The sequence below is a fragment of the Bactrocera oleae genome, chromosome 2, assembly GCF_042242935.1.
Source record: "Bactrocera oleae isolate idBacOlea1 chromosome 2, idBacOlea1, whole genome shotgun sequence".
NCBI classification, from domain to species: Eukaryota; Metazoa; Arthropoda; class Insecta; order Diptera; family Tephritidae; genus Bactrocera; species Bactrocera oleae.
In genome coordinates this window covers 19,519,227-19,546,406 of record NC_091536.1, presented here as the reverse complement: position 1 = coordinate 19,546,406, position 27,180 = coordinate 19,519,227, and the positions used below count along the sequence as shown (strand labels likewise).

The 27,180-nt window shown below is 33.4% G+C and overlaps 10 protein-coding genes across 15 annotated transcripts; 5 read left to right on the top strand and 5 right to left on the bottom strand.

Moving 5' to 3' along the window:
- The first annotated feature begins 29 nt into the window (after window positions 1-29).
- Smyd5 (SET and MYND domain containing, class 5) lies at window positions 30-1,933 on the top strand. The gene is made up of 6 exons (XM_014247853.3): window positions 30-180; window positions 391-767; window positions 825-1,062; window positions 1,118-1,295; window positions 1,367-1,581; window positions 1,642-1,933. Exons 1-6 carry the CDS (start codon window positions 145-147, stop codon window positions 1,777-1,779), a joined length of 1,182 nt encoding a protein of 393 aa, XP_014103328.2. The 5' UTR covers window positions 30-144; the 3' UTR covers window positions 1,780-1,933.
- Ddrgk1 (DDRGK domain containing 1) lies at window positions 1,803-2,988 on the bottom strand. The gene is made up of 2 exons (XM_014247854.3): window positions 2,831-2,988; window positions 1,803-2,768 (listed from the first exon to the last, which is right to left on the bottom strand). Exons 1-2 carry the CDS (start codon window positions 2,916-2,918, stop codon window positions 1,960-1,962), a joined length of 897 nt encoding a protein of 298 aa, XP_014103329.2. The 5' UTR covers window positions 2,919-2,988; the 3' UTR covers window positions 1,803-1,959.
- A 309-nt stretch (window positions 2,989-3,297) lies between these two features.
- eca (transmembrane p24 trafficking protein eclair) lies at window positions 3,298-4,564 on the top strand. Its single transcript, XM_014247868.3, has 2 exons — window positions 3,298-3,548; window positions 3,631-4,564. The coding sequence occupies exons 1-2, from the start codon at window positions 3,416-3,418 to the stop codon at window positions 4,146-4,148; spliced, it is 651 nt and encodes a 216-aa protein (XP_014103343.2). The 5' UTR covers window positions 3,298-3,415; the 3' UTR covers window positions 4,149-4,564.
- A 1,825-nt stretch (window positions 4,565-6,389) lies between these two features.
- LOC106627784 (peptide transporter family 1) lies at window positions 6,390-11,392 on the top strand. Its single transcript, XM_014248051.3, has 10 exons — window positions 6,390-6,638; window positions 7,591-7,803; window positions 8,648-8,876; window positions 8,970-9,244; window positions 9,340-9,548; window positions 9,604-9,732; window positions 9,790-9,969; window positions 10,738-10,848; window positions 10,910-11,017; window positions 11,073-11,392. Exons 1-10 carry the CDS (start codon window positions 6,605-6,607, stop codon window positions 11,283-11,285), a joined length of 1,701 nt encoding a protein of 566 aa, XP_014103526.1. The 5' UTR covers window positions 6,390-6,604; the 3' UTR covers window positions 11,286-11,392.
- Window positions 11,311-13,414, bottom strand: nmdyn-D7 (nucleoside diphosphate kinase homolog 7). The gene is made up of 9 exons (XM_014248052.3): window positions 13,085-13,414; window positions 12,917-13,024; window positions 12,657-12,823; window positions 12,426-12,584; window positions 12,148-12,355; window positions 11,979-12,078; window positions 11,776-11,909; window positions 11,573-11,686; window positions 11,311-11,519 (listed from the first exon to the last, which is right to left on the bottom strand). The coding sequence occupies exons 1-9, from the start codon at window positions 13,085-13,087 to the stop codon at window positions 11,382-11,384; spliced, it is 1,131 nt and encodes a 376-aa protein (XP_014103527.1). The 5' UTR covers window positions 13,088-13,414; the 3' UTR covers window positions 11,311-11,381.
- Window positions 13,415-14,526: 1,112 nt separating this feature from the next.
- On the bottom strand, window positions 14,527-16,328 carry p23. The gene is made up of 5 exons (XM_014247859.3): window positions 16,150-16,328; window positions 15,338-15,424; window positions 15,111-15,261; window positions 14,935-15,040; window positions 14,527-14,870 (listed from the first exon to the last, which is right to left on the bottom strand). The coding sequence occupies exons 1-5, from the start codon at window positions 16,164-16,166 to the stop codon at window positions 14,677-14,679; spliced, it is 555 nt and encodes a 184-aa protein (XP_014103334.1). The 5' UTR covers window positions 16,167-16,328; the 3' UTR covers window positions 14,527-14,676.
- Window positions 16,329-16,605: 277 nt separating this feature from the next.
- On the top strand, window positions 16,606-17,465 carry LOC106627685 (cytochrome c oxidase subunit 5A, mitochondrial). The gene is made up of 2 exons (XM_014247878.3): window positions 16,606-16,745; window positions 16,845-17,465. The coding sequence occupies exon 2, from the start codon at window positions 16,848-16,850 to the stop codon at window positions 17,298-17,300; it is 453 nt and encodes a 150-aa protein (XP_014103353.1). The 5' UTR covers window positions 16,606-16,745; window positions 16,845-16,847; the 3' UTR covers window positions 17,301-17,465.
- A 335-nt stretch (window positions 17,466-17,800) lies between these two features.
- Window positions 17,801-18,416, top strand: LOC106627789 (cytochrome c oxidase subunit 5A, mitochondrial). Its single transcript, XM_014248063.3, has one exon. The coding sequence runs from the start codon at window positions 17,910-17,912 to the stop codon at window positions 18,357-18,359; it is 450 nt and encodes a 149-aa protein (XP_014103538.1). The 5' UTR covers window positions 17,801-17,909; the 3' UTR covers window positions 18,360-18,416.
- On the bottom strand, window positions 18,405-21,129 carry Kyat (Kynurenine aminotransferase). 6 transcript variants are annotated; one of them, XM_036377798.2, is made up of 6 exons: window positions 21,042-21,129; window positions 19,983-20,152; window positions 19,765-19,915; window positions 19,465-19,701; window positions 18,812-19,409; window positions 18,405-18,751 (listed from the first exon to the last, which is right to left on the bottom strand). In XM_036377798.2, the coding sequence occupies exons 1-6, from the start codon at window positions 21,108-21,110 to the stop codon at window positions 18,534-18,536; spliced, it is 1,443 nt and encodes a 480-aa protein (XP_036233691.1). In that variant the 5' UTR covers window positions 21,111-21,129; the 3' UTR covers window positions 18,405-18,533. The 6 variants fall into 6 exon arrangements, with proteins under 6 accessions (XP_036233691.1, XP_014103540.1, XP_036233692.1 ...); XM_014248065.3 differs by having other exon boundaries at window positions 20,918-21,053; XM_036377799.2 differs by lacking the exon at window positions 21,042-21,129 and adding an exon at window positions 20,853-21,028.
- Window positions 21,130-22,155: 1,026 nt separating this feature from the next.
- Window positions 22,156-25,498, bottom strand: LOC106627677 (trophoblast glycoprotein). Its single transcript, XM_014247867.3, has one exon. The coding sequence runs from the start codon at window positions 25,496-25,498 to the stop codon at window positions 24,209-24,211; it is 1,290 nt and encodes a 429-aa protein (XP_014103342.2). The 3' UTR covers window positions 22,156-24,208.
- Window positions 25,499-27,180: the final 1,682 nt, after the last annotated feature.

The following is a 27,180-nucleotide window of genomic DNA, read 5'->3' as shown; positions in this document are numbered from 1 at the left end:
TTTAAGAAATCGTTGTCACCCTGTGTAATGTAACACACGTTTTCGCAATTGAAGTAATCAAAACAATGTCACCGGATTATAGTCAACTAATCAGCACGTTTGAGATTCCAATACAGGAAGGAGTATTTTCGAGAAGTTAAAGCCATGTATTCATTCGAAATTAAAGAAATTCCTGGCAAGGTGTGTAATTTGCGTTCAAAATTTAAATGTAAAAGCAGCAGAAGGGAAAATTGATTGTCTAGAACACGCGTTCAAAAGAGATGTTTGTTTATATTGCGCTTTCAAGGAGCTCAGCTTTCCTCACTAGAAAAATGTCTAAAAAATGCTGCTACGAATGTTGTATCTCTGTGTGAAATAAATTTAATACTTAATTTTATTATTACTATTTAGGGACGATCTATGATTTCGACAAAAGCGTTCGCTGTTGGTGAAACTATTTTCGAAGAGGAGCCTTTTGTATCACGACAGTTTTCTTGGAATGCTGCTTATGGATACAAAGCATGTGATCACTGTATGCGACCATTAGAAACAGTTGTAGAAAATGTGCGTCGTTTGGCGAATAACAATGCATTAGTAGTGCCTTTGCCGGAATATGATCCAACAACACCATGGTTGCAACAATTTACACAATGCCCCAATTGTAAAGTTCGATACTGTTCCGAGGATTGTCGTATGGAGGCTTTAAATAAGTACCATCGAGTTGCTTGTATGGGTGCATTTCATACAGACGACACACACGCAATAAATGCATTGAATGAAATATGGAAGTAAGTGTAAACGAATAATATGCAAATTACCCTTTTCAATGTTTTCAATACTTTCAGAAAAATGCATTATCCGCCGGAAACTGGTACAATTATGTTAATTGTTCGTTTAATGGCCATGTATAAACAAAGTCACAGCAAAGAAGACTTTCTCCAGTCTCTTCAATCCTTCCAATCCCTAATAGTAAATACAGAACAAAAAATATATCACAAAATGTTGGGTGAACACTTTGAACAACAAATGGAAGAACTTTTTGTGGCATTTTGCAGAGCATTTGCCGACGAGGAATTAGCTGCTGTAAGTGAAATGTTCTCGCATACTGTTGAAAATATTTTCAAGCATTTGCTTTTAGTTCACTAACGCCGAGGCTTTTAAGACATTAATGGGTATGATTGGCACAAACAGTCAGGGCATCGCGACGAGTCCGTTAGCGGAATGGGTAAAAAAAGTGAGCGATTTACCAATGCCTGAAGGTGATAAATCAAAACTTGACGAATATATTGATGATATTTACAATAAAGTGGGAGAATGTAAGTTAACAACAATAAATTATTTGTTAAATTTTGTAATATTATTTCACACATATATGTATTCACTAAAGTCGCGGGCGAATTTCTAAACACTGAAGGTGCAGGACTTTATCTACTTCAAAGCAAGATTAACCACAGTTGCGTACCAAACGCTCATTCGACTTTTCCCTATTCAAACGACATAGTTGTGTTGAAAGCGGTGGCACCTATACAAGTTGGTGAAGAAATTTGCATATCTTACTTGGATGAGTGCCAGCTGGAGCGCAGCAGACATTCGAGACAAAAAGTAAGTAAATTTATAGAAGTATTGTACCTATAATGAAAAAATTGTTAAATACCTTTGTAGGTTCTTAAGGAAAACTATATTTTTGTATGTCAATGCCCCAAATGTCAATTACAAGCTACCGACCCCGATGAAACAAGCGAAGACGAGGACGACGATGACATGGATATGGACGATGACGATGCGAATATGTCGGATTAACAAACTAATTTGTTTTATACATCTCGTTTGTAGGTACATATTTTTGTAAGAATTCATGTTACATTAAAATTGATCATATGTACATTGAATTTTGTTCAAAATTTACATAAAAGTCTGTTATATGCGAATTAAACAGTAAAATTACACTATTAAATTTGTTGAACTTCTTTGAAGTATATATTAAGCACTCGAAACAGGTGTCAAATTAATTAGATTGTTGCTACTTTCAGCCAGCTCTGCTATAGACACGCGCCCCCGCTGTCTTATGAATTTTGCTACTTCAAGCAATTCTTCTTGTGATACGTATATGAACTTTCCACGATCATCGATCACACCCGTTAATGTGCCATTCGCTTGCAAGTCCTGTATACGATCGATTACTTGTTGAGTTTTCAGTTTAAATTCCATTGCCAAATCTTCCAAAACAATTACTTTGTTATCTTTAATATATTGTATAAAATCTTGTAAAAGTTGCTCTTTTTCTGCGTCTTCGGCCTCCTCAAAACCTTCTTCTTCAATTTTAAATGCTTCTTTAATTTTTAGGTACTCCTCATGCTCCTTGCGTTCACGTTCTTCTCGTGCCAAACGCTCTGCTTCTGCTGCTTTACGTTCCACTTCCTCCTCACGTTCTTCCTGTTGTTTTCGTTCCACTTCAAGTTTAGCTTCCTTGACTTTACGCTCCTCACGTTGTTTTAATTCTTGCTCCCGCATTATTCGCTTTTGTTCTTTTGCTTCCATTTTCGCACGTTTCTTGGCGCCCATTTTCTCATCCAACATCGGCCCAGATGAAATTTCCTCGTCATCTCCATCTTCTTCGTTGTCGTTCGCTTCTAAAGCATGATCTAATGCAGCTGCCTGATCTGCGGCTGCAGCTGCTGCAGCGTTTTGACGCAAACGGTTACGCTGATTTCGTGCTATCTGGGCACGTCTTGGAATACCCTCTTGTGCTCTCACCGGAACTCCTCGTTGTGCAGGCTTATCCGTTTTGTCTGCGAATGTTTATGAATTTTAACAAGCCTATTCAAAATCACTATTATAACACATCACATACCTCCTTTTGATTTCCTTTGGAAAATCCACAATCCAATTATTATTACTAGCAGCGCCGTTGCTATGCCTATTAATAAGGTTAAATCCATATTTCTTTAAATATTAAAAATATATATACAACTGATTTGCCTACACAGCAATTTAACAATTTTGTTTTTGTAATTTTGTATTAAAACTATTTCATTAAACGTCAACATATCACGGAACATGACATCAAAGCAAAATTAGCAACCAGACTGCCAACTTTTTTTATATTTTAAAAGCGGATCCATAACTAGCTAAATAGCAATTTATCTGAACAAATGATCAATTTCATTAGAATAGAAATTGAAATGTTCTAGTGGCAATTAATCAAATTTGTCAAACTTATTTGGATTGTAATAATATTCAATTAAAAAAACTACTCACAAACACCCTGTAAGCCATATTGATTAAAAAACGAACAGATCAACATATATAAAGCAAATAACTAAATGTCAGATTTTTCTACATTGGCATACGTGTCGGGGTGATTATAAACGAATTTAGGAATTAATAAATTTTAACAAAGTTCGCCAGGATTTGACCCATATAGCAAAGATAAATCATGAGTAAATATTTGGTTACCTCAATTGTGCTGCTTTGTGCTCTACAAACAACATTTGGCCTTTACTTTCACATAGCAGAAACAGAGCGAAAATGTTTTATAGAAGAGGTTCCTGATGAGACAACAGTCATCGGTAGGCCATGTTAAAATTTGATACTAAGTATTTACGAACTACTTCACAAAACAATTTGCTTTTAACTAATTATATTTTATAGTGAACTACAAAGTGGAATTATACGACCCGCGTTCTAATGGTTTTATGCCCTCTTCGCCCGGTATTGGTATGCATGTGGAAGTACGTGATAGCGACGATAAAGTTATACTATCACGCGTTTACAGTTCCGAGGGTCGCATTTCCTTCACTTCACATATACCCGGTGAACATGTCATTTGCATGTATTCGAATAGCACAGCTTGGTTTAGTGGTGCACAATTACGTGTCCATCTGGATATACAGGTGGGCGAGCACGCCATCGATTACGCGAATGTAGCACAAAAAGAGAAATTGACTGAATTACAATTGCGCATACGTCAATTACTTGATCAAGTGGATCAGATCACCAAAGAACAGAACTATCAACGATATAGGGAGGAACGTTTCCGTCATACAAGTGAAAGCACCAATTCGCGCGTTTTATGGTGGTCATTGGCGCAAACCTTTGTTTTGGTCTGTATGGGCTTCTGGCAGATGCGACACTTAAAGAGCTTCTTCGAGGCGAAGAAATTAGTGTAAAGATTTTTAACCAACGAGTACGCGGGTGGATACAAAGACAGTACGACGGCAAATTGTTATAATTAGTAAAAGTAATTTTTGAATATACATACATACACTGTCGGAAGTTATGCTAATTTAAAATATCCAGAATATTTCATTTGTTCATCAGCAACAGTTTTTCGATGTGCCAACGTATAGGAAAACTTATGTCGACACTAACCAAGCTCATCCATTTCATTTTGTCTCAATCTCAGTTGCTTATTAATACAAATATTTGTACCAGCACGCTCTGTTTTGCAAAGAATTGCTCAGAAATAAAATTATAATACTTTATAATATAGTAAATTTATTCTGAATAACCATGAAATTTTTTTTTGAATCCTACCCATTTCTGTTTTATAATTCTTAGTAATAAAAAAGTAAATTTAATTAAATGTGATGTAATAATTTATTATGATAACTGTAAGTGCGACATTGCTCCGTGTAACGGATAGTGACTCAGAGCACAGCATCGGTAGTAAGTTAACCATTTCACTGATTGTCTACGAGAAAGCTGTATTTACAACACTTTATCTACAGACCGCGTGACTTGTAATCAACACTCTTTAATATATACATACGTACATACATGCATACATATGTGTATAATTGCATTTTTTATAGTTTGGATTAATTCTGAAACCGTGTTACTGATAAGCCCTTGTAAATATATAAATCGATACATGTTTTTTTGGTGACATTTTGGTGCCCACCTCTCTGGTGGAATTTAGTGAAATATTTTCATAGCAAGCAGCTTTCATTCGTTTAGTGGGGTATTTTTTGCTTTTTCTGAGAAAACTTAACATAGTAATGTCTATTTACACCAATAGAAAATAGAGATTTTAACAAACTTAATTACGAAAACGATATTAATAAAAAAATGGTATTTTGACGTGAGAATTTTTGTTTGAAAATTAGGGTTTTTATATTAAGTCAAAATGAATAGAAACAATAAATATTTTAATTTAAAAAAATACAGTTAATACAGTTTGTTTGGGACATAAATAGACAAGACACAAAAGTTCCTAAAAAAGATATTTTTTTGTAAAACGGTAAAATAAAAAACCAAAAAGTGTGTTATTTTAATTTTTCACATACATAAATTTTGAGGTTTTGTGTTTTGAAAGTGTGAATACAAAATTTGTAGTTTTTTTTATAACCTGCAACTTTGCTGTATAACTTTTTTTTTGAATGATGTGAAAATGTTAACGTGCCAAAAATCGAGATAAAAATCCTTTACCTCCTCCAAAACTCAGATCACGCGTAGATTATTTTCCTTTAATTTTTGTTATTTTATCTTTCTTTGAAATTGGTTTCATCATATGTTGTTTTTGCGTTAAAAAATTATTTACTTTGGTCCACATGTCACAACAATAATAATAATATTTGGAACTCCGATTTGTTTTATTTATCTTTCGTATCTTTGAGTCGCGAACCTTTAGTTGTACAAATACATTGCACTGGTGTAACTTTTGTGTATTTGTTTGATAAGCGAAATTTGTATTTATATAGGCACAAGCATACACACATTCATATGTCTTATGCATCGCGTAAGATGAAGTACAAATAAAGCCTTTGATAAGAAGATCTACAAACTAAAGATTATTAATTCGCTTGCTATGCTTGCACAGTGAGATAAGATTAAAATTATAGTCACGAGTATACCCATTTAGACGTTGAGGAAAGACCGATCCTACAATCGCTACATACAGAGAGGTGTTCGGTTGATACTTAGAAGTCTGTTAAATGCTCTATATTCACATGCATATGCACACTAATTAGTAAAAAAATTACTGCAAGCAGATTAGGTATGAAAAATTGCAGCTGAAGCGAAAACGAATGCACCGACTTGCCGATAATGAAGCTTCAGTCTACCGACAATTAGACTATAACACTCCCGAAGCTAGACATTTTGGTGTGGCAGCAGACACCACAATCAGGCGGATTATTTGCAACCGCCAACAACAGTCAGTCAGTGTTAAGTTAAGCGCGTTCGTAGACGGTTTAGAACGGTTCGTGGAAATGGTTTAAATGAAAATTAAGCGAGAATGATTTGAAAGCCAAAAGTTATGCCTTGTGTTTGAGTTACAAAAAGTTGATGTTTGCAGAGAATAAATAAGCAATTGGGGAAAATTAGAGATTTATGTAAAAAAAAAAAAAATGATTTACAAATTATGAGCAAATAAACTTAAAATAATATATATAATATATAAAGCATAACAAAAATAATTGCGGCATTTGATTAAATACCACAGCAACCGCAACCACCGCCATTGCTTTTGCATCACATTTAAAGGCCAACCAACCGGATTCCATCTTAATCAGCACATACATATGTACATGTATAAGTGTTTTAAGTACATGCTCTAATATCAAGAAGACAGAAAGTCTACCTGTTTATGCACGCACAAAAAGCATAAATACCAAAGGAAGCAATGTTTCGCGCTTCACAGATCGTCAGTGAAGAGAGTAAGTGCGTCAGCTTATAATGGTTAAAACACACATGAAGTTGGTTAACTGTAAATATTACGCAATTTTAGCAACGTAATTATGAAAGAAGATAGCTAGCCTGCAAATAAATCACATTCTAGATGGCTGAAAAACTGTCAAAGATAAACTGAAATTATATGAATACATCTCTGTATTTACGGTAAAAAGTCAAGAACACTACTAATTAAAATTCAATAAAATTCAAGCGATTTCACAGAGCGACGCAACTTTTCGATATCCGGGAAGTTTGAGTTTCCTTAAAGCTGATTAGAAAAACCGGAAACTCTCGATAATATGTTTATGCTTATGTATGTATGCACATCCTTTCTAACGCATACACTATTTCGGTGTTTTAACATTTGCATATTCGTATTACTCACTCTCCCTTTTTTTCTTTCTCCCTCTCTTTGGGTGCTAAAATTGATAATTAAAAGATTAGCTACGAAAATCAAGAAAGATATAATTATAATAGGTCAATGTAATATTGTATATTGACATACATAAGTTTAAAATTGAGTGACTAGAATTTCTCGTCAAAATCTGAAACTACTAACTAATAGTTCCTTATTATTTTTGAAAATACTTTCTAGAAGAAACGAAGAAGCAAGCAGATCCTCGAGTGACACAAAAAAGTGCCTAAAGAGAAAAAAAATTATTATTAATTTTTATAATAACAAAACATAAAACGAAATTAGAGTTACACGATTATTACAAACACATTTTCGCTGTGGTGTTTTGTAATGAGTTGGAAAATAATATTCAGACTAATTTGTTGTGAGAAAATGTACTTATCGGTAAATTGTTTATATTAAATGAAATTAAGAAATATTATAAATATATAAAATCATAAAAGTTATACTATCTTAAATAATAAATTCCTTAAGGAATAAGCCTATATTATACAAATAACGGTTAATTGCAAATATTTCAGCACTTCCTGCACTCTTTGAGTCAACTACAGCGTTATCTGACGATGATATACAGCCTGATCCAAGCACATATCTGAGAAAATATGATAGGAGGCTCTCATTAAAATATGGACTTACAACAACTTTACCGCCAATTAAATATAAATACCCATTGGCCGTTATATTTTTGCTTATGACGAAATTTTTTGAAGCCTTTGCCGCAAATGGTATTAGAAGTGAGTAGATGTTTACATATATGAACAAATATGTACATACACATGTATGTAAGTATATATGCAATAACGCAACAAGCTTTAATTAGTGTGCATAGCACTAGTGCATATATTGTACCATAGACGTTAATATTTAAAAATTTATACTATTATTATATGCAGTTAATTATGTTTGTATGCAAATGGTATATGCACTTATATACATATGCACATGTTTCAATGCTTGATTAACTGATTCAATAGCTTAATTCGATTTCACAGAATCGTTAAGCATCAGTGGAAAGAATGTGTTTTGTACCGCGAGAAAAAGCTATTATCAATTTCAGATTGCAATTGGATTACTAACCTTTGTGATAGAAGAGGTCACTGAATTGTACATATCACAAACAAAAATGTATGTCTGATACTAATAATATGTTGAAAAAAAAACAAGAAATACTGTTAAATTCGGTTACACCGAGCTATAATACTCTTCAATAATCTATGCCAAATTTCATAAAAATAACTCGTCAATTAAACAAGTTTTCCACACAAAGATTTGTGTTGTTGATCGTTTAGTTTGAGTGGCAGCTATTTGCAATAGTAGTCCGATATTGGCGCTTCCGATAAGTGATTAGCTTTCTGGAGGAAAAGAACGTTTGCGAAATTTCATATCGATATCTCAAAAAATTCGCGTATATACAGACATACGTACAGACGGGCATGGCTAAATCGGTCCAGCTCGTCATGCTGATATATTTAAATATACATTTTATAGGGTATCTGACGTCTCCTTCGTGTCACACTTAAATGTTATAACTTACACTTAATAATATATCATAACTTACTATATTTTCTTACTTTATAGCTATCTTAGTTTTATACTTACGTGATGACCTCTACTTTAGTGAAGGCTTTGCAACGATTATGTTGCATATCTTCAATTTCTTTGGGCAATTTTGTCCCATATTCGGTGCCATGTTGGCTGACAGTTATTTTGGAAATGTGCGCACAATTTCATACTTTTGCATACTCTACGCTACCGGTTGGCTATTGATGATTTTAACGGTTTTGCCCGTAATAGAAATATCCTTGATGTAAGTTGAAAACCACATATATGTACATAGCATTGCATATAAGTATATATATATTTTTTTTATTCTTCTACAATGAAATAATTTTATTTACAGTTTCCTAGTATCGGTATCCTTGTTATTTATAGCCATAGGCAATGGTTCAATACGCGCTTGCATAACCTCTTTGGGTGCACAGCAATTCAAGCTGCCCGAGCAGGCCACTCGTTTGGCTGAATACTTCTCATTGTATTACTTTGTTTATTATTTTGGTATATTATTGAGTAAAATTTTACCACCATATGTGCGCGCCAAATCGCAATGCTTGGGGAAGACCGACTGCTACCCGGCGGTTTTTGGAATGCTGGGCTTATCCTTTGCGATTTCCTGGTGTACGTAAGATACGCATACATAGTAAAATGTTTGTTTAATTTTTAAACAATTTCCAAGCAAATAAATATATACTTTTCTACATTCTTGTTGACAGCCATCTTCACTATCGGTAAATTTTATTACAAAGCTGAGAAACTAGCTGAGGAAAATATACTTATAAAATTGTGTGGCTGTATCAAACACGCTTTGGTTGTAAAGTGGCGCAACGCGAATCAAAATGAGCAGCCACGCGCCTATTGGCTGCAATATGCAGTAGGCAAATATGATGAGGATTTTATAAAAGACGTTGGTAGAGTTTTAAAGGTGTCAATCTGCTTTATATGTTAATAAAAAATTAATAAAAGTAAACTACTTTTAGATATGTAAACTTTTCCTGCCATTACCGATATATTTCGCTCTACTGGCCCAACAAGATTCCAGTTGGACATTTCAGGCTTCAATGATGAATATGACCGTAGCCAATGTGATAACCATACAACCGGATCAGGTAACTATAGCATATAATTTTCGCATGTGGTTTATATGGTAATACATAATTTTACAGGCTAAAGCCATGGGTCCTATTTTGCTTTTTATTCTCATACCTTTGTGGCAATATATTTGTACGCCAATCATTCGTCGTTTATTCAGTAGAGAGGTTAAGCCTTTGCATAGCGTTACTGCTGGTGGCGTGTGCTCAGCGCTGTCTTTTATTTGCGCTGGCGTCTTGCAGGAATATATTAATGTAAGTATGTTTAGTATATACATGTGTATGCATATTACAATATATTATATATTCAAATTAGTACGTAATACTTTGTATTAAGGGGGGAGTAGGGTTAATTCGTGTAAAGCAATGCCCATATTTATGATTTTTGTTTGATGAAACGGTTAAAAATCTTTTGTCACATTATAGTATGGCCTTTAAAAATATTTTGTTAAATTTTCATTGAGATATATTAAAAAATTCGGCAATGACAGTAACTACTCTGGAGCGTGTCGGTGCTGAATCATCTGAAATTAAAATTATATTGTTAGATCATCGCTTTGCTCAGGTAACGCTGAGAGGGTTAATTTGTTATTGTGTTACCTCATAAATTATGTATAGAAATAGTGTTCAAAATTTTAAAAGGATCGGTGCAGTAGTTTTGAGCTTATGAAGGGCACCAAGTTTGATAACCTGAGTTGTGGGAAAACGCTTTAAAGTAATAAAATAAAGTAATACTCATAGCTTTGTAAAGTTCCAAGCCTCAAAAAAGTTGTTATGACATTGTCGATTAAAACTTTTTTTCATAAGAGGAAGCAAGCTCAGTAGTCATAAAACTCTATATAATAATAAAATTTATGATTTAAATTCGACAAAAAAACCAAAATCCCTACTTAAATTAAATAATTAATTAAAGCAAATAATTCTTCGTATACTGTATATGGATAAAAAAAAAACATTAAATTCCTGTAATTTAAATATTGACACACATGCATATACCACATTTTTTTCTTTTTAACATTTCAGAGCCATCCTTATCGTTATGTAAATATTGCTTGGCAAATTCCACAGTTTTTGCTACTGATGCTGGGTGAATTATTATTATCTATACCAGGCTTGAAGTTTGCATTTACACAGGTCTACTTAATTGCTTTTATGTTTACTTGATACAAAAATATATATATATTATTTTTTAAAGGCGCCTGCTTCAATGAAATCAGTGGTCACTGCCGCATGGTTCATTAACAATGCTTTTGGTAATCTCATTGTGGTGATTTTAACTCAGTTAAATATGTTTGTTTCGCAGGTAATTTAACAACATAGTGTAACAATTACGCTTACTTTCTAAACACTTATTTCAGAGTAACGAGTACTTTTTCTATGCTGTCATAATGCTTATTTCCATAATAGTATTCGCCATGTTGGCTTATGATTATGTCCTACAAGAGACTGGATATTTGTTTACGAATAACACGAACGATACTTTACTAATTCGTGCGCAACATTTGGCACAGAAAGATGAGGAACCCAATACAAGCGCGGCAAGCACAAGTAGTCGCAGAATTAGTGTTTAAGCATTAATGTTGTAATTATCATATATTCGATATAGTTAAATGGCCTAATTTATTTATTTGTACAAATTCATGTTAAAGTTGATTATAAAATATTTACTAATCTAAAATTTTGAAGATATACTGCAATTCCAAAATTGTATCATCCGGCAAATCAGTACAATGAACCGCATTTAAGGTTTTACTGACACCAAACTTCGCACGTAAGGTATGTGGACGTAACATTTTAGCAATTTCCTGCAACGAAATGTGTATTACGAAAAACAGTGTAGATTTTTGTTGCAACTTACTGGATCCATTGGCCCACAAAACTGTCTGAACGCCTCATAACTATTTTTGTTTTCATCTGCCGCAACAATTTCCAATGCCATACTTACGCCGCTCGCGAGTTGTGCCACCATAGGCTTTGAAATATATAATATTTTTGTATTATTATATATTGTTTTTATATTATATTGTTTCATCGCTTTATTGTATTAATATGCATACTTACAATATATTCCGGCAATATTCCACGATAAACTTCGAAAAATTCCTCACAATTTACTCGTTCCATTAAATTCATACGCAGTCCAGTGATTTTGAATCCATTATCGGTAATTTCTGATATGATTCGTCCTAAATTACCTGTAAAGATGTTATAACAATGTTGTTGTTTTAAGCACACATATATATTAATGTATAAAATACACAAACCATCTTTAATACAATGCGGTTTAATGATGCCTAATGTCGAATTTTTCAAACGTAGAGTGGCTTGCAAGCCATTTTTTGGATTAAAAAAGAAATTAAGGTCCTGCAAGAAATTGATTTTCCGGATTATAACAATAAAATTACCGAGCTCGTTAGATTTCTTATATTGTACCTGCTCGGCCTCTTCTTCATCTTGTGGACAGTAAATACCTATGCGAATATCTTCCCGTTCGAATAGGGTAACGAGAGCAGCAACTGTGTTATCATTAGAACATTCTTTATTTTGTTCTTTGCATAATTTCATTTTCTGTACTGCATTATCAGCGATCACTTCGAATCCCATTGAAGGGCCACCGATTAACTGATTCATCAGCATACTTCTAATTAATTAATTACATTAAGTATTAACAAATAATAAATGTAGACAAGTAAACTAAAAAACAAACTTACGACGCTTCAACATTACGTTTATTGCTCAAGAATTGTTTCACTTGTTCAGGTGTAAATTGTACCATTAGTGCTCTGTTTATGCTAAAATTAGAATCTATGAGAGCACAGAGCAGAGGGCCTAATTGTTGAATGCAGATATTTTTTAATAGCAGAAAAGTTCTATCAAATTGATATAATGAAAATTAGATTTTCATAATATTCAATAATATTATAAAATACTGTTACGGTTACTTTTTGCGATATTTGTCGAGTGTGTTCTTTGTTATGTCATCCGCATAGTCAATGATATCAAATTGCCTTCCAAAAATGTTGATTTTTGATCCTATGAAAAAATCCCGTTCAGAGAGTTCCGGCATTTTAGTACGCCGGAGAAAAGTCCGTTTGTGTTGCTGATCATACTAAAACGGAAATATTCATAAGGACACGCAACTAAGTATTTCTGACTCTCGAAAATTATCAACATATTAATTGATGCCAGTTGACAAACTTACCACTTCGATTGCATTGCCAGTTGGAAAAAAGCATATAGTGAAAGTCCGTATAATTGCCGCCTCCTCTTGGTACCATTCTGCTATAAAAGACAAACGACGATTGAAGGCCTTTGGTAATAAATAACACAAATTAAAACCGAATTCCATTAGCATATAGTAGAAGTATACCATTTACAATAACTAAGTCTTCTCAAGTTTTTTTATAATACAAGTATTGTAACAGAAATAAAATATAAAATATCTCTTCAAATTTACGACTGATTCTCATTTATTTATTTTTGATTTTGGTTTCCCGGCAACCAATCGGCAGAAGTATTAATACAGCGGTACTCAAAATACATATGTACGTAGGTTGTCAAAATTAATTTTGTTTGTGCAATTCCAAAAATATTCAGTAAACTTCGAGTTCAGTATTTGTATAAAATTAACTTTTGCACTATTACCGCGATTCAGTGTTTTTTAATGTTAGTACGGATCAAACGGTATGCAAACATTGTGATAAAAAAGTACAAGCTTATTTATAGATTAACCGTAAATTAACAACTCGTTGGTATGCCGTGGAAAGTAACGAGTTACCTATTAGTGAATGTTCGCTACATTTTAAACACAAAAATTAAGTGAAAACAAAAATACTCCTAATTAAGAGACCACTACACAACATCGCCTATTTACTTTATGGTAAGTCAATTAAGAATTATTTTAATAAAAATGTTAACAATAATGTAAAACCCACACCTATCACTGTTTTCATGAAATGAGTTTGTATTGACTTAGGCAACTTTATCGTTGGCACAAATACCTTTAGTGTAGCTGTTCAGAATAATGTAAAAAACATTAACTCAATTTTTATATTGAAACATTGTTTTAAAAACTTTCGATGAAAATTACAAACCGATTCCCATTTATACTCGATTTTAAAGAGCAGTTCCCTTTGGTCTCATAATTTACAATTGAAACAATATAATTTAAAAGATTTATTTATCCTCGAAGCGTTTGTTTTACACAATTTAACACACTTTTTTATTTCGATCTATTTTAGCAGAGATATAGAAAAGTTGCATAGAATGTGTTTAATATAAATAAATTGATTGATTAGTAACATTACATAATTTGTTTTGTAGATTAGGTATATTGTGTAGTGCTTTCTTTAAATACTCTATTTCAGGACTGTCTATAAAATAAATGAAGCTGTAATATTATTAACATTCGACCACGTTCTTTAATATTCCTGCCAAATTTTATTAGCTCGTACGCCATAAGCGAACACATCCGGGGGAACTTTTATTTATGGTAATGTAAAATTTAAAATATGCAAATTTGCATATACAACGTAAAAATATTAAATTTTTGGTCAATAAATCGCAATTATTTCATTTATTTATAAGAAAAACAAACATTTAAAATAAACGTTCTCTGATGTGAATATATGTATGTATGTAATAATGTAGGTGTGGTAGTCTCATGACTAACTGTACGGTGTATATTCTTCTGGCTTATTAATTCTATCTGAGTACTCGAGTATCTTAGTGAAAGTACATCTCGAAACAAAACACATAATTTATGCTTTAACATCAATTAATATACTGTTCTGAAATGATTTCGCAGTGTAATTGATTTCTTTCCTTTCCAATCGTTTGGAAAAAATAGTTTATTTATAATAATAGGGATTCTTATGTTTAGTTTGGAGTTTCTTTTTGTGATCATCTCTAAGTTCCATATGTTCTGCACTACGTTATTCAAGTGTTTAACAATTTATTAAACTATTTCTTCTCAGCTTCAGGTGCTGGTTTCTCTTCTTCCCCCTTCTCCTTATCTTCATCTGAAGAATCCTCGTCATTTTTAGTTAAGCTGGGAATATCATCGTCCGAATCGTCTTCTTCTAGACCTAAATCGTCGAATTTCTTATTCCATGATGAATTAAAGAGATTATTGAACGGAGGTTCTGGTTCGCCCTCTGAAAATTTATAAATATTTGTGTATTTAGGGTTTCATTATTAGTGGTATTTTTTTACACATACCATCCTCTTCATCAGACTCATTTTTCCATTTGGTGAAATTTGCTTTCAAAAAGTGCAATTTGATTTTATCGTTGGTAAGAGAGGACCAGTAGGGACCTCCTTCTTTCTGTATTTTGCCCATAAATAATTGGAATATGAAACCAGTAATGGTTTAAAAATAATAATAACGAATGTACCTTATAAATAGTGAACTCCAAGCATCTGCCAATGTTCTTACTCGTCACTCTTTCAGGATCCACAGGATGTAGGAAATTAAGTGTAACTTCGTATTTTTTGGTTGCGTCTAGAGCGTTTACGCCTTTGAAAGTGAAACTATTCTCTGTCACTCTATTCATTAAAACAAACGTATTTTTTGCGTGATTTAATTAAACAACGTAAATTTAAGATATAAATTAATACTTACTTATGTTCAATATTGACGCATTCAACATCAATTATGACGTAAATCAGATCGTGACGCTGGGCCCAAGACACAGGAGGATATATTGTTCTGCGATATTTAGAATAAATTGTAATGTAACTAATTAGATAATAAACTCTATCGTAGATTGTAATTATAGTTGCCTTTTTATTTTTAAAATAAACGAAACTTTTTAAGCACAAATATGAAAAATTGGTTATACTTCCCAAATAAAGTTTTAGTCTGAAATTATTTTTTATGAACTTTAGTCAAACCTCTTTTTATTTTTTATTCTACGATTAACTATCTAGCAAAACATTGCACATACAGGTCTACAAAAACTATATGAAAGCGTCACCCTAACCTAACATTAATACGCTTAACTTTACAGTAATGCAATTAATTCTTGAAATATGTAATGAACGTCGAACAAAGTGAAAAATTATATTTGTATAATATTGTGGGAAACTTCTCAACATATAACTGCCGATCGGCATATTTTGGTTCATTCGAGAAATTCCTTCTCAACATAACCTATAATATGTTTAATGAATTGGCGAAAAGCTTTACGGCATCTGAATCAAGAATTCTAGATTCAGACCTTTGGATATTACATGCATAGAACATCACACCTCGTGGTCATAAAAAAATGGGGGTTGAATGCCGGAATCTCGGCCATTATTACTACCTTTAACGCCATTGTCTTCGCCGCTACCGCTGTGCTTGTTGTTCTCTATACATATACACAGCGGTTGAAGGTATGTGCATTATGATACGCCTGCCGCTATCGCTACAAAAAGATTTTATACACTTACCCCGTTGTTTCCGACATATTTTCAGAATATATTTTAAGACTCCTTTGCGTTCAACGCCGTTCTTCACTGAGATATATATTTTATTTTCTGTGTAAATTTACTTGTGATAGACGAGAAATAATCACCAAATCACGTTCAGCTACTCGCAACAGTAAAAAAAGACGAATGGGAAGAATAAAAAACTTGACTCGTTACTCTTTGTGAAGTAGGATGACTATTGCGAAAAATACAAAAGGAAGAAGAAGAGGTAGAGAGTGTATACTGGTCTAATATTTGTTTGGTACCCACAGCAAATAACAAATTTATTTTAAACAAAAGATATTCAATTTAAACCTAGAGAGAATTTAGAAAAGAAAAAAATTAATAAATTTTATATTTCCAACTCCATTTTTTTATAGCTCTTAACTATCTTAAATTACTTATTTATACCATATATGAAGTAGCGCCCTCTATTTGTGTAACCTGAATTTGAACCCATTTCTCTACTCGTTCAAATCTACTGTCAAATTATTTTGAAGTTTTTATTAGATGTCTTTTCAAAGATATTTGACGTCTTCAAGAATTATTACTCGTCGTCTTGTTCGCTAATAAAAAAGGTACTACCAGAGATATATTTATTACTTAACCAATACATTATAAAATCTTTTATAAAATTCATAATTGAAAACCTAAAATTAATTTAATAAATTTGATAGAAAATGTTGCGTGTCGCTTCTGGACAAGTTGCTAACGTGCTGCGTGGTGCAATGGGCCTATCTGGCCGTGTTGCCACCGTCGGCTCAGTACGTGCTTCTCACGGCGAAGAAAATGAAGAAGTTTTCAACAAACGTTACCAAGAGTTCTTCGATCGCAAAGATATTGATGGTTGGGAAGTTCGTAAAGGCATGAATGATTTGCTGGGCATGGATCTAGTACCAGAACCCTCAATAATTGAAGCTGGTCTGCGTGCCTGCCGTCGTGTTAACGACATTGCTCTGGCTATTAGGTGGTTGGAAGGTTGCAAAGACAAATGTGGTGACCAAAAGAGCACCGTCTACCCATATCTCATCCAGAACATTCGCCCCACCTTAGATGAATTGGGCATTCCAACTCCAGAAGAATTAAATTATGATAAACCTGAGTTGGCATTACAATCAGTTTACGATATTTAAATTGTCCCCATTCTCTTAATTAGAATCATGCTTAAGATAAAATACTTTTAAGCAATTTATAAAATGTTTAAGGAAAATGTGCTGCAATGATTTAAAGTAATGAGTAATATTTTCATCAATAAAATCAGTTGGATTAAAAATTAACTGACTGCGATAAAGTGAAAATTTGTGTTTTTGTTGCGTAATCAATACATTCGCTTGATTTTTGATGTGTGCAATTGGTTTACTAGCAAAGGAAAAATAGCTGTTGCATTGAGGTTAGATCTAGGTGATATACAAAATATGGAATCACAGTTGAATTTGGTAAAATAAATAAATTTAAGTTCGCTAAATTTGAATTACGTTTAATTTCTATATAACTCATTTTGTTTTATTACCATGTGTAGTCTTCTGTTTAATAATTCTATTGTAGACTATTGTATGCCAAAATTAATTCTGTGTGTGTATATATGTACATATTTACTATGTCAAGTAATACAAGGTAGAAATGGTCTGAAACATGATTTATTTAATTACTAGTTTTCGAAGTTTTTTATGTCACTTATGCTTAAAAAAACTTAATTTGCCGATGTCGATTTAGTGTATATATATATTATATAGAAAACGAAAATGTTGCGTTACATGTACTTTGGTTTTGGTAAGACTTTGCGTTCTTCACAACGGCTACCTATTTTGGTAACGTCGCGTAATTGCATGCATATGCACGAAGAAGAACCGGAACACATTTTTACAAAACGTTTCGAAGATTTTTTTAACCGTTGCGAAATCGATGGCTGGGATTTGCGTCAAGGCATGAATGATATTTTGGGTAGTGATGTGATTCCCGACCCCAAAGTAATTGAAGCTGCATTACGTGCTTGTCGCCGTGTCAACGACATAGCTCTGGCTATTAGATGGTTGGAAGCATGCAAGGATAGATGTGGCGATAAAGTAGACCAAATATATCCATATTTATTAGGTCACATACGGCCAACATTGTACGAGCTTGGTATTCCAACTCCGGAAGAACTGAATTACGATAAGCCAGAGTTGGCTGTAAAATCAGTGTTTGATATGTAAACTAACATATGTACATATAAAGATCATGAGATAATTAAAACAAAATTTATATCATTATATGACGTGTAGTTTTTAATAGTTTGCTTCTCTACCAAAAATATAAACAAATATATATACTATGTACTTTTAATACGAGCGTTAACACACTAACAAAAAGATATATTTTACAAGGTTTTAAGATTTCCACTTTTTAAGGAGTTCAGCTGCCTTTTCCAAGTTCTCCTGCTTTTTGATAAAGCAATAACGTACAAAATTTTCACCAAGCTTTTTATGAGCTTCGCCATAAAAGGCACTTGGAGGGATTCCTTGCAAACCCATATTTTTTGTCATCCATTTAGTGAATTTATAATCCAGATATTGGTCAGCCTCAGAACTTAAATCAATTTTCTTACCTGAAAATGAGTGGGTTTTTTTTATATATTTCGTATGTTGATTGATTTAGTAAGTTATACCCAATTTACTCCAATCAGCTAACATAAAGTAACCACCCTCGGGTATTGTAGGTTTCAGACCTGCATCCTGCAAAAATTTCGCCATGAAGTCTCTTTTCGCCTTTAATTCTTGTGGCAAACTATTGAAATAACAATCAGGAGACCCTAGCCGAGTTAGCTCTAACTCAAAGCCTAGTGCTACCGCCTCTTGTATTGGAGTAGGGCACGTATACACTGAGTTTTGATGTACCATTTGTAAATTAGTAATTAAATTAGCTGGTCCATAGGCCCAGCCGATTTTCCAGCCAGTTACTGAAAATGTTTTCCCGGCCGAACCAACTGTTATTGTACGTTCCCACATATCAGGTAAAGTACAAATACGAATATGCTTAGCATCATCGTATACCATCCATTCATAGACCTCATCTGATAGGCACAAAACATTCCATTTACGACAAAGAGCAGCAATACGTTCTAATTCTTCGCGATGGAATACCTTTCCAATTGGATTGTGTGGGGTGTTGAGTATAATCATTTTGGTTTTATTGTTGAAAACTTGTTCAAGTTCGGCATCGTCGAGTACCCAGTCGGCAGAGCTGATGGTACCATTCGATTTATTCTAGTAAATACCAATTTAAAATTTGCATTTAGAAGTCATAATTGAATTGATTTACCGGTTTCAGTGCTATGAAACGTGGCACACCACCTGCCATTTTCACCATAGGCTCATAGCAATCAAAAAATGGCTCAATGATAATTACTTCGTCTCCAACATCAATATGACCCATTATAGCCGAATATAGTGCTTCGTATGCGCCCGATGTTATAAGAATTTCGCTTAGTGGATTTACCTCACGCTCAACTAACTTTGAGTAAAGTTTACTCAGCGCTTGCACGAGCCGTACATGACCCTGTGTGAAAAATCGTATAACTTATTGGAAAAAGTATTGAATTAAGAGAATTTTGTAACTAACATAACCACGTGTATATTGCTGCAGCATAGGATTGTCACTTTTCGCTATATCCGCTAAGGCATCTGTAACATAAGATGGTGGAAGTTCATCTGGAAATCCCTGCCCTAAATTAAGGGGTTTGTACTGCATAGCTAAAGCAATGTACTCATTCCTGCAAATTATACAATTAGTGACATTTCTAATTGTTAATATTACATTTGTTCTAAATTTCAACTAACCAAACACTAGGCTTACTGCCCTGCAACCGCTTCGGCAAACCAAATTTTTCCATGGCAGTGCTAGATTCTTCCCTTTGTTGTAAATTCTGGATAGCAGCACTTATAATATTTTGTTTACCTCGTAAATGACGTGTTTGTTGGCACAAAACGCGTGGCGGTAGAATTAGCATCTGAAAATTTGATTTCAAAATAACACTTTTATGCCGAATTTGACAGAAGATAATACTGACAAAAATCTTATCAGTGCGCTAGAATTGATAGTGATTTGATGATAACTGTCACAAGAGAAAATGTATATATTTACTTTTAGGAGTCTAATATTAATTACTTTGGAGTAAATATTTAAAGATCACAGTAAATAAATGCAACTGGTTTAGGTATGGAATTATATGCGCAATTTGCGAGCTGTTAGTTTTGACTAAATACAAAAAACGACTCATTCTATACAAATATGTGCATATGTTGCATAATTCATACCGGCACATCGTATACATATGTATGCATACAGTAATGACACAGCAAAACAGTGCACCGATCTTTGCATGAAATGTAAAGATAAACACGTTTTCATAAAAGACTTTTATATAGTTTTCAATGCGTTTGTATGTGTATGACTGTGATAAGGTATGAATAATAGAAAACTCGTTTAAACCCTGAGTAAACTAAGTGTTTAAATCAGCTACTGAAGCATTTTATTAAGCAGTAATCAAATCTATGAGACGCATTTTGCTTCAAGGCCAGTAGGGCTCCATTATTAACATTTATTTAACGCAGAAACTTGTCAACAAACGCCTCATTCTAGTAACTTGGGATACAAAAAATTTTAAGAATACAGCACTTTCTGTCCCTATAAAAATTAAAACCACAAACTGTTGCTTGTCCTCCAAAAATCATAAACATTCACGTAAACAAATGTAAATCACTGTCGCGCTCACTCTAACTCATAATCCCACTCTCATAATATATTTTGGTAAATAAATTAAGAAAATTGCTTGATATATTATATATAAAAATTTTAGAAGTTTATTTGGCAAGTATAAGTATTCAAACGATATTTACAAGTATTATTAGAAAATTGCAAAACAACCATTTGCGAAATTGCTCATGCGCACTAGCTGACATTTTCATATATTTATGGCTGAACTGTCATAGCTCATGCTATTCCTTTCTTGCATATACGTATTTTCGGAAGAAAATACTCAGTGTTGTATTTTTGTATTTCTAAGTGCCGTTTCAGACAGGGATTCAAAAGAGTCTGATGTTTTTCAAATTTTCTTTTGGTGTCGCTCTGGGCATTCACACGGCCAAAAAGAGTCCAGCAACTCGAGTCTAGTTTTTCTGCATTCCTTTTCACAAAATGTTCGTAAATATTTGTGCGGTTCGACTGTATTTCATTTGTATGTTGAGATGATGGTCACACATTTTGCTTGCAATGAATTACCATGAATATGGTAGAACAATATGCATAATACAAGTACCTACCCGCTAAATAGTTTCAAAAAAATACTAAAGACGGGAATTCCCTAATCCACAAGAATGTATTGAATATCCGCTACTAATATTTTCAAGGCCAAATTTATAATAGGAATTTCCTAATCTTTAAGTATTAAAAACTCATAATTTCTTTACTCCGTATTAAAAATTCATAATTTCTTTACTCCATAATCTATATCTTAATTTTCTCCTTATTTACAATTTGTCATAATATTTCTATTATTCTATGCATACGTATTTGCATATTACATACAAAAATAGATAACAGAACTCAAATTTGCGATCGAATTCATTTGAAACCGAGCGCTCTTGCAACCATTCAAAGGATTTGAAAGTGAAAAGAAATGCTGAAAAGGGTAGCAGCGAGCTGTTACGAACAAGAACACAAAGCGTGCCACCCGAACACGAGTGGCACGGTCCCTTCGTCTTTCCTCGTCGTCCCCTCACCCACAATACACTGGTATGAGACTCTTTTGCGTCCCAATGTGAAACGGCACTAAGCAAACTAATCAGAGAATGCGAATTATTTTATAAATTTTAAGCATTTTACACATTCTGTGCGAAAATAATCGCATGAGATAAATTTTTATCTCTTTGTTTTGTTTTTTGTTCATTAAAGTTTCGACCCGAAATTCCTATGTTTCCCAAAAGTTTAATTATATTTTTTAATAAAATACAGTTTTTGTTTTACATACTTTTTTTTATTGAGGTTTCTTATAAAAAAAGAAGTTCATTTCAGAAAAGAACATTTTTATTATTAACAATTTCTTATTGCTATGATAGAACACACACGTATGTACCATATATGTAAGTATGAAAGCAATAATAGCATGTTCATTATTAATTATAAACAATTAAAATAAATTGTGTTAAGAAAATACAATAATAAAAATTTAAAAATGTATAAGATAATTTGTATTTAATGCTTTTTCAAAAATATGCAATGTAAAATGTTAGTTTAAATGTGTGTTATGGAAGTTAAAACGTCTTAACCAATACATAGATACGAGCCTACTTTGTAACAGCGTGTGACATAAATGCTACATCAGTTTTTTTACACTTTTGTGAATTGACTTTTAATATTATTTATTTGTAGATATATGTTTGTATGTATATTTAGTTCTGAATATCGCACATTTGTATAATTACACAAGCATATTTTGTTTGTATTTGCGTTCCATTTCGTATGTATATGTATATTATTTTCCTTTTGCGTTTTTAAATTTTTTTAAGTTTTTCTCTTCACATTTAATGCTCTGCCTTTTTTCTTTATATATAATTGTTTTTTAGTGCTTTGAAAGAAATAATGCTATGTAACATAAATCACAGATATCACTAATGTATGTTTTAATTTAAATGTTTGCGAAGACTAAATTACAGCGATTTTTGTTTGATTCAAATCGGTATTGGGTTAATTTTTAATAAATACAAAGTGCATTATAAATTGAAAAAAGGAGAAAAATAAGTATTGTAATTGTAAACATATTTTAATATATATAAAAGCACTGTCTAAGAGTTTTATTCTATTTGCTTCCATATTGCAAAGACATATGGTATCTGCTGTGATATCTGCTGGAGTCATAACATACGACATATTGAAAATTCATCGGCACACTTTCTGTGCCAGTGTGATATAAGTTACAGATCCGGGATGCTCTCCATAGTGTTCCTTCTGGTTGAAAATAATAATAATAAGTTTAGTGAAATACACTTAATTTAAATTAAGTCGGAAGTAGAGCTACCTGTGCGTTGGATTATTATAATTAGTTGGAAAATGTTATGAAATTAAATGTTTTTGCAGTTTGACAACCAGTGCAGTGTAGTATAAATTACGTAATAGTTTCGTGATTTTTTGCATTACTCAACGGTTAGATGCATTTATATGAATTTAATAATTAAATTAAACGTATTAATTAAAAATATCAAAATTTTTTTTTTGTATATTTTTTATTAGGAATATTTTAAAATGTTAAAACTACTAACTAATTTTTTAGAATTGCACATAAATTAATGCATTTAGCCTTAAAGTAACAGCAATACTCGCTTGAAATTAGTAAAATACATGTAATTTATTGTAGTATTCCTTTCTTTTGAGCTTATTGCTCATTTTGTTTAATAATATAAGTTTTATTGTTTACAAATGCTGCTGTGATATGTTTATGTTCTGCTGTGAAAATATTAAATACCTACTTTGTTTGTATGTATGTGTATGTAGTTTGGTTATAAACTAACGCCTATGTATGTATGTGTGTGCATATATCTACATATACATATTTATTAGACGATGTCTTTCAGCAATTCCTGTGACACTGCTACTCCACACACATTTCGAATAACATTTCTAACTATCGCTATTTCTTGCGCCAGCTGCCCTGTACATACTCGTGCGTAAATATGTATGGTATGTATGTACATACTATGTTTTATATTTCTTCAACTTTCCACATTGCGTCTTTTTTGTTTGATTTCTTGTCTTTAAATGGCACAAATTCAATTTTATAATGGTAAATAAATCCACATCGTTATCGCTGTTGAAACTGCCCGACAGTGGCTGCCGAACTGCGTTAACTACTAGTTGGTGGTTTTTAAAACTTTTCACATCACCACGTCAGCTCTCGAACTGTCACGCTTGTCGCTTGTCATTGTTGACTGTCAATTATGGCCTTTCGTTTATTTTAACGCTCTTTTTTGTTTTGTTTTTTTTCGACTTTTTTTGCACGTTTTCGCGCGCTTTAAACATACACTTCCGGACAATCCTCATCTTTGATCGATGTGTATTGCACCTTCTTGGCTACATTATCGAACACCGGCGTTATCATGTACTTAATGCGCTCGCGACTCACATACACCAGCGCCACCACCAGCCCGAGCAAAATCATGCTCAAAACAATCAACAGAAAGATAAGTGTCACTGTGTGCTGATTCATGTGCGGCCGCCCGGCTGCCGTGCTATCTTCACCCATGTTCTGCTCCATGCCGGTGGCGCCATAGTGCGCGTCTGTAGCTGTGTTAAACATCATAGCAGCAGCCGCTACCGCTTCCGCACAGCCGTCCATATTCAGCTCCATGATCGGTAGTGGCTCCACATCGTTGTGATAACACATTAGGGTGTTCTTATTACGTACCGTTACATTCGTCGACAGAATCCAGGTGTGAAAGGAGCTGATTTTGCAGTCACAAAGGAATGGATTGAGATTGAAATCGACAATGAGATTGGTGGTGCGATCGCTGCGCGTCTCCAGTTCGTTCAGCAGCATCATGTCGTGCGTCTTTACATATTCGAATTTATTGCGCTCCAAATCGAGAAAGCGCAAATTTTTCAAGCACCGCACCTCAAAGTTGATATCCTTCAATAGATTATCGCCCAAGTGTAAATCGCGCAGGCTCGGCAGATCACAGAAGACATTGCGATCCTTGAAGTGTGTGATTTCGTTTTGCTCCAAATGCAATTTCTGCAACTTAGTCAGCTGACTGTTTACGAAAATATCATGTAAATCTTCACTTAATTGTGGCGAACTATTATCAGCGAAAGCGTCGGTGAGGTGTAGACTTTGTAAATTTAGGAAATTCGAAAATACTCGTGGATGGTGGTGATTGACTTCGTCATCCTCGCGTGAAATACTCAAGTTGTTGTGATTTAAAATCAAACGTTCCACATTTTGCACATGATGGTAAGATTTTCCGCGTATTTCACGTATGTGATTGTTGCTCATATCAACGATCTTCAGATTTTTGTAGTCATTAATCGAGCCGAATACGTTCCATGGTAGCTCGGCTACAATATTACCTGTAAAAATTAAAATTTCCACTTCGTCTGGCATGAACTCTAGCACGCTGGTATTATGGATGCCCGTATTCGTGCAGTTTACGATGTAACTGATGCTGCCCTCGTATAGCTCGCGGCCACAAAGGCAGGCTGGCGGAAAATTAGGTCCACAATTTGAAGCTGTGACGCACAAGCCGGCGATGGCGAGCAGCGCGTAAAGCAGCAGCTGTGTCTTAATGCTTGCGGTAGTATTCATTTTTGTACGGATTATGGTGGGTGGGTTTCGCAGCTGGAAAAAAGTTGGTTGGTACTTGTAGACGCTGCAATGGTCAGTAAGAAAAATATTTTTATTTATTTATCATATACAAAGACATTTTGGTAAATCAATTTAAATGTGTGAATAACGGCCAAAAATTATCATATAAAAATTGTAAAATTTAAGAAGAAAATTTAAGTGAACCATATGGGTGACATCAATAAAAGTTTATATAAGTTTTTGTTTTAAGACAAAATAGTGATTGGATGACTTTGGAAGAAATTGAAAATATTAATCTTAGTTTAAATGCTCAGACATTTCCTATAACCCATTGACAATACAACAAACAATTATTAGCGCATATATTAGATTATTTTCCACCCTTGGTTGAATAACGTGTTATTGGCCTCAATAAGTTGGATAGTTGAGTACTTGAAATAAGTTTTCATGCAAATTGCAACTACTACCATAGATGCACACACTATCCTATTCATGCACAATATCAACATATCAAGAGGCCCCTATACGGGAGACGCCTTGTACGTAATGGAAACACATTTGCTGTTGCATGCATTCAACCGGAGCAACCAATCAAGTTGAGGGTAAAGATGATTAAAAAAAAGGTTGAGGCTCGACTTCAACTTTCAATGCTAACCAATATTTGTTGCTTTTGCTGTTGTCACTCTATCTAAATAACTGCATGTCGGCCCAATTGTTCTTATGCGCTCTGCTTCAATTTCTTTTCCATACAGAACATTTTCTGCAACTCAAAAATTTATGAGCAAAAGCTTGGAGATTTATGATTATGAGGCTTCATTTTGGTATATCTACAATCATATACAAGTATATGTGAATACAAGTACATATGTATGTATGGATGTAATATATATGTATATGCACATATACATAATAGGTCTCAAATGAATGAATGCTGACGTAAATTGGTTGAGCGACTTTGAACCAAATTCACCTGCAAAATGTAGCTTCTCGGCAGGAAATTCGTTTTATGACACTCAAAACAACTTGATTCGAAACTCAAGCGATTTTGGGGTGTATTTTGAATTTCAGTATACTCACCCTAAGTCAAAGTAATGAATCCATCCAAAATGGAAAGCTGATCTAATGATTGATATAACGTTTATAAGTACGTATGTGCTTTCAAAAAGTCGCTAAAAATATTGTTCGTGGCTTACTTTTTTCACTGTTGTTTTCTCATTGCCTACAGAGCTTGTGCTAAACCGATAGATATTGTGGAGGTGGTGGTTTCTTCCTAACTTTCATATTTTTGTACCCAATTGGGCTTCTATATTTCCCAACTATCCATGCCCTAATATGAGTAACTGTATGCAAATATATACTATGTACGCTTGTGCTTCTGTTGGCAATTGAAGTGCAAAAGTTGTTTTTGTTTTGCTGAATAACGCATATGTGCCACAAAAGTCTGCAACGCGGTGCTTGGGGTAAGTTCATAGGTCAACTGTGTATTTATTATGTGCTTATGAAGATATATGTATGGGCACAACTGCTAAAAGTTGTTAACACTACATGCATACATACTTATGGAAAAGGACGTTAAAGTTTGCTTAATTCGAATACATACATATATTCATGTATACATACATATGTACCATATGTATATACACACGTGAGCTTGTAGTTAGTTGAGAGTTGTAGGTTACCTA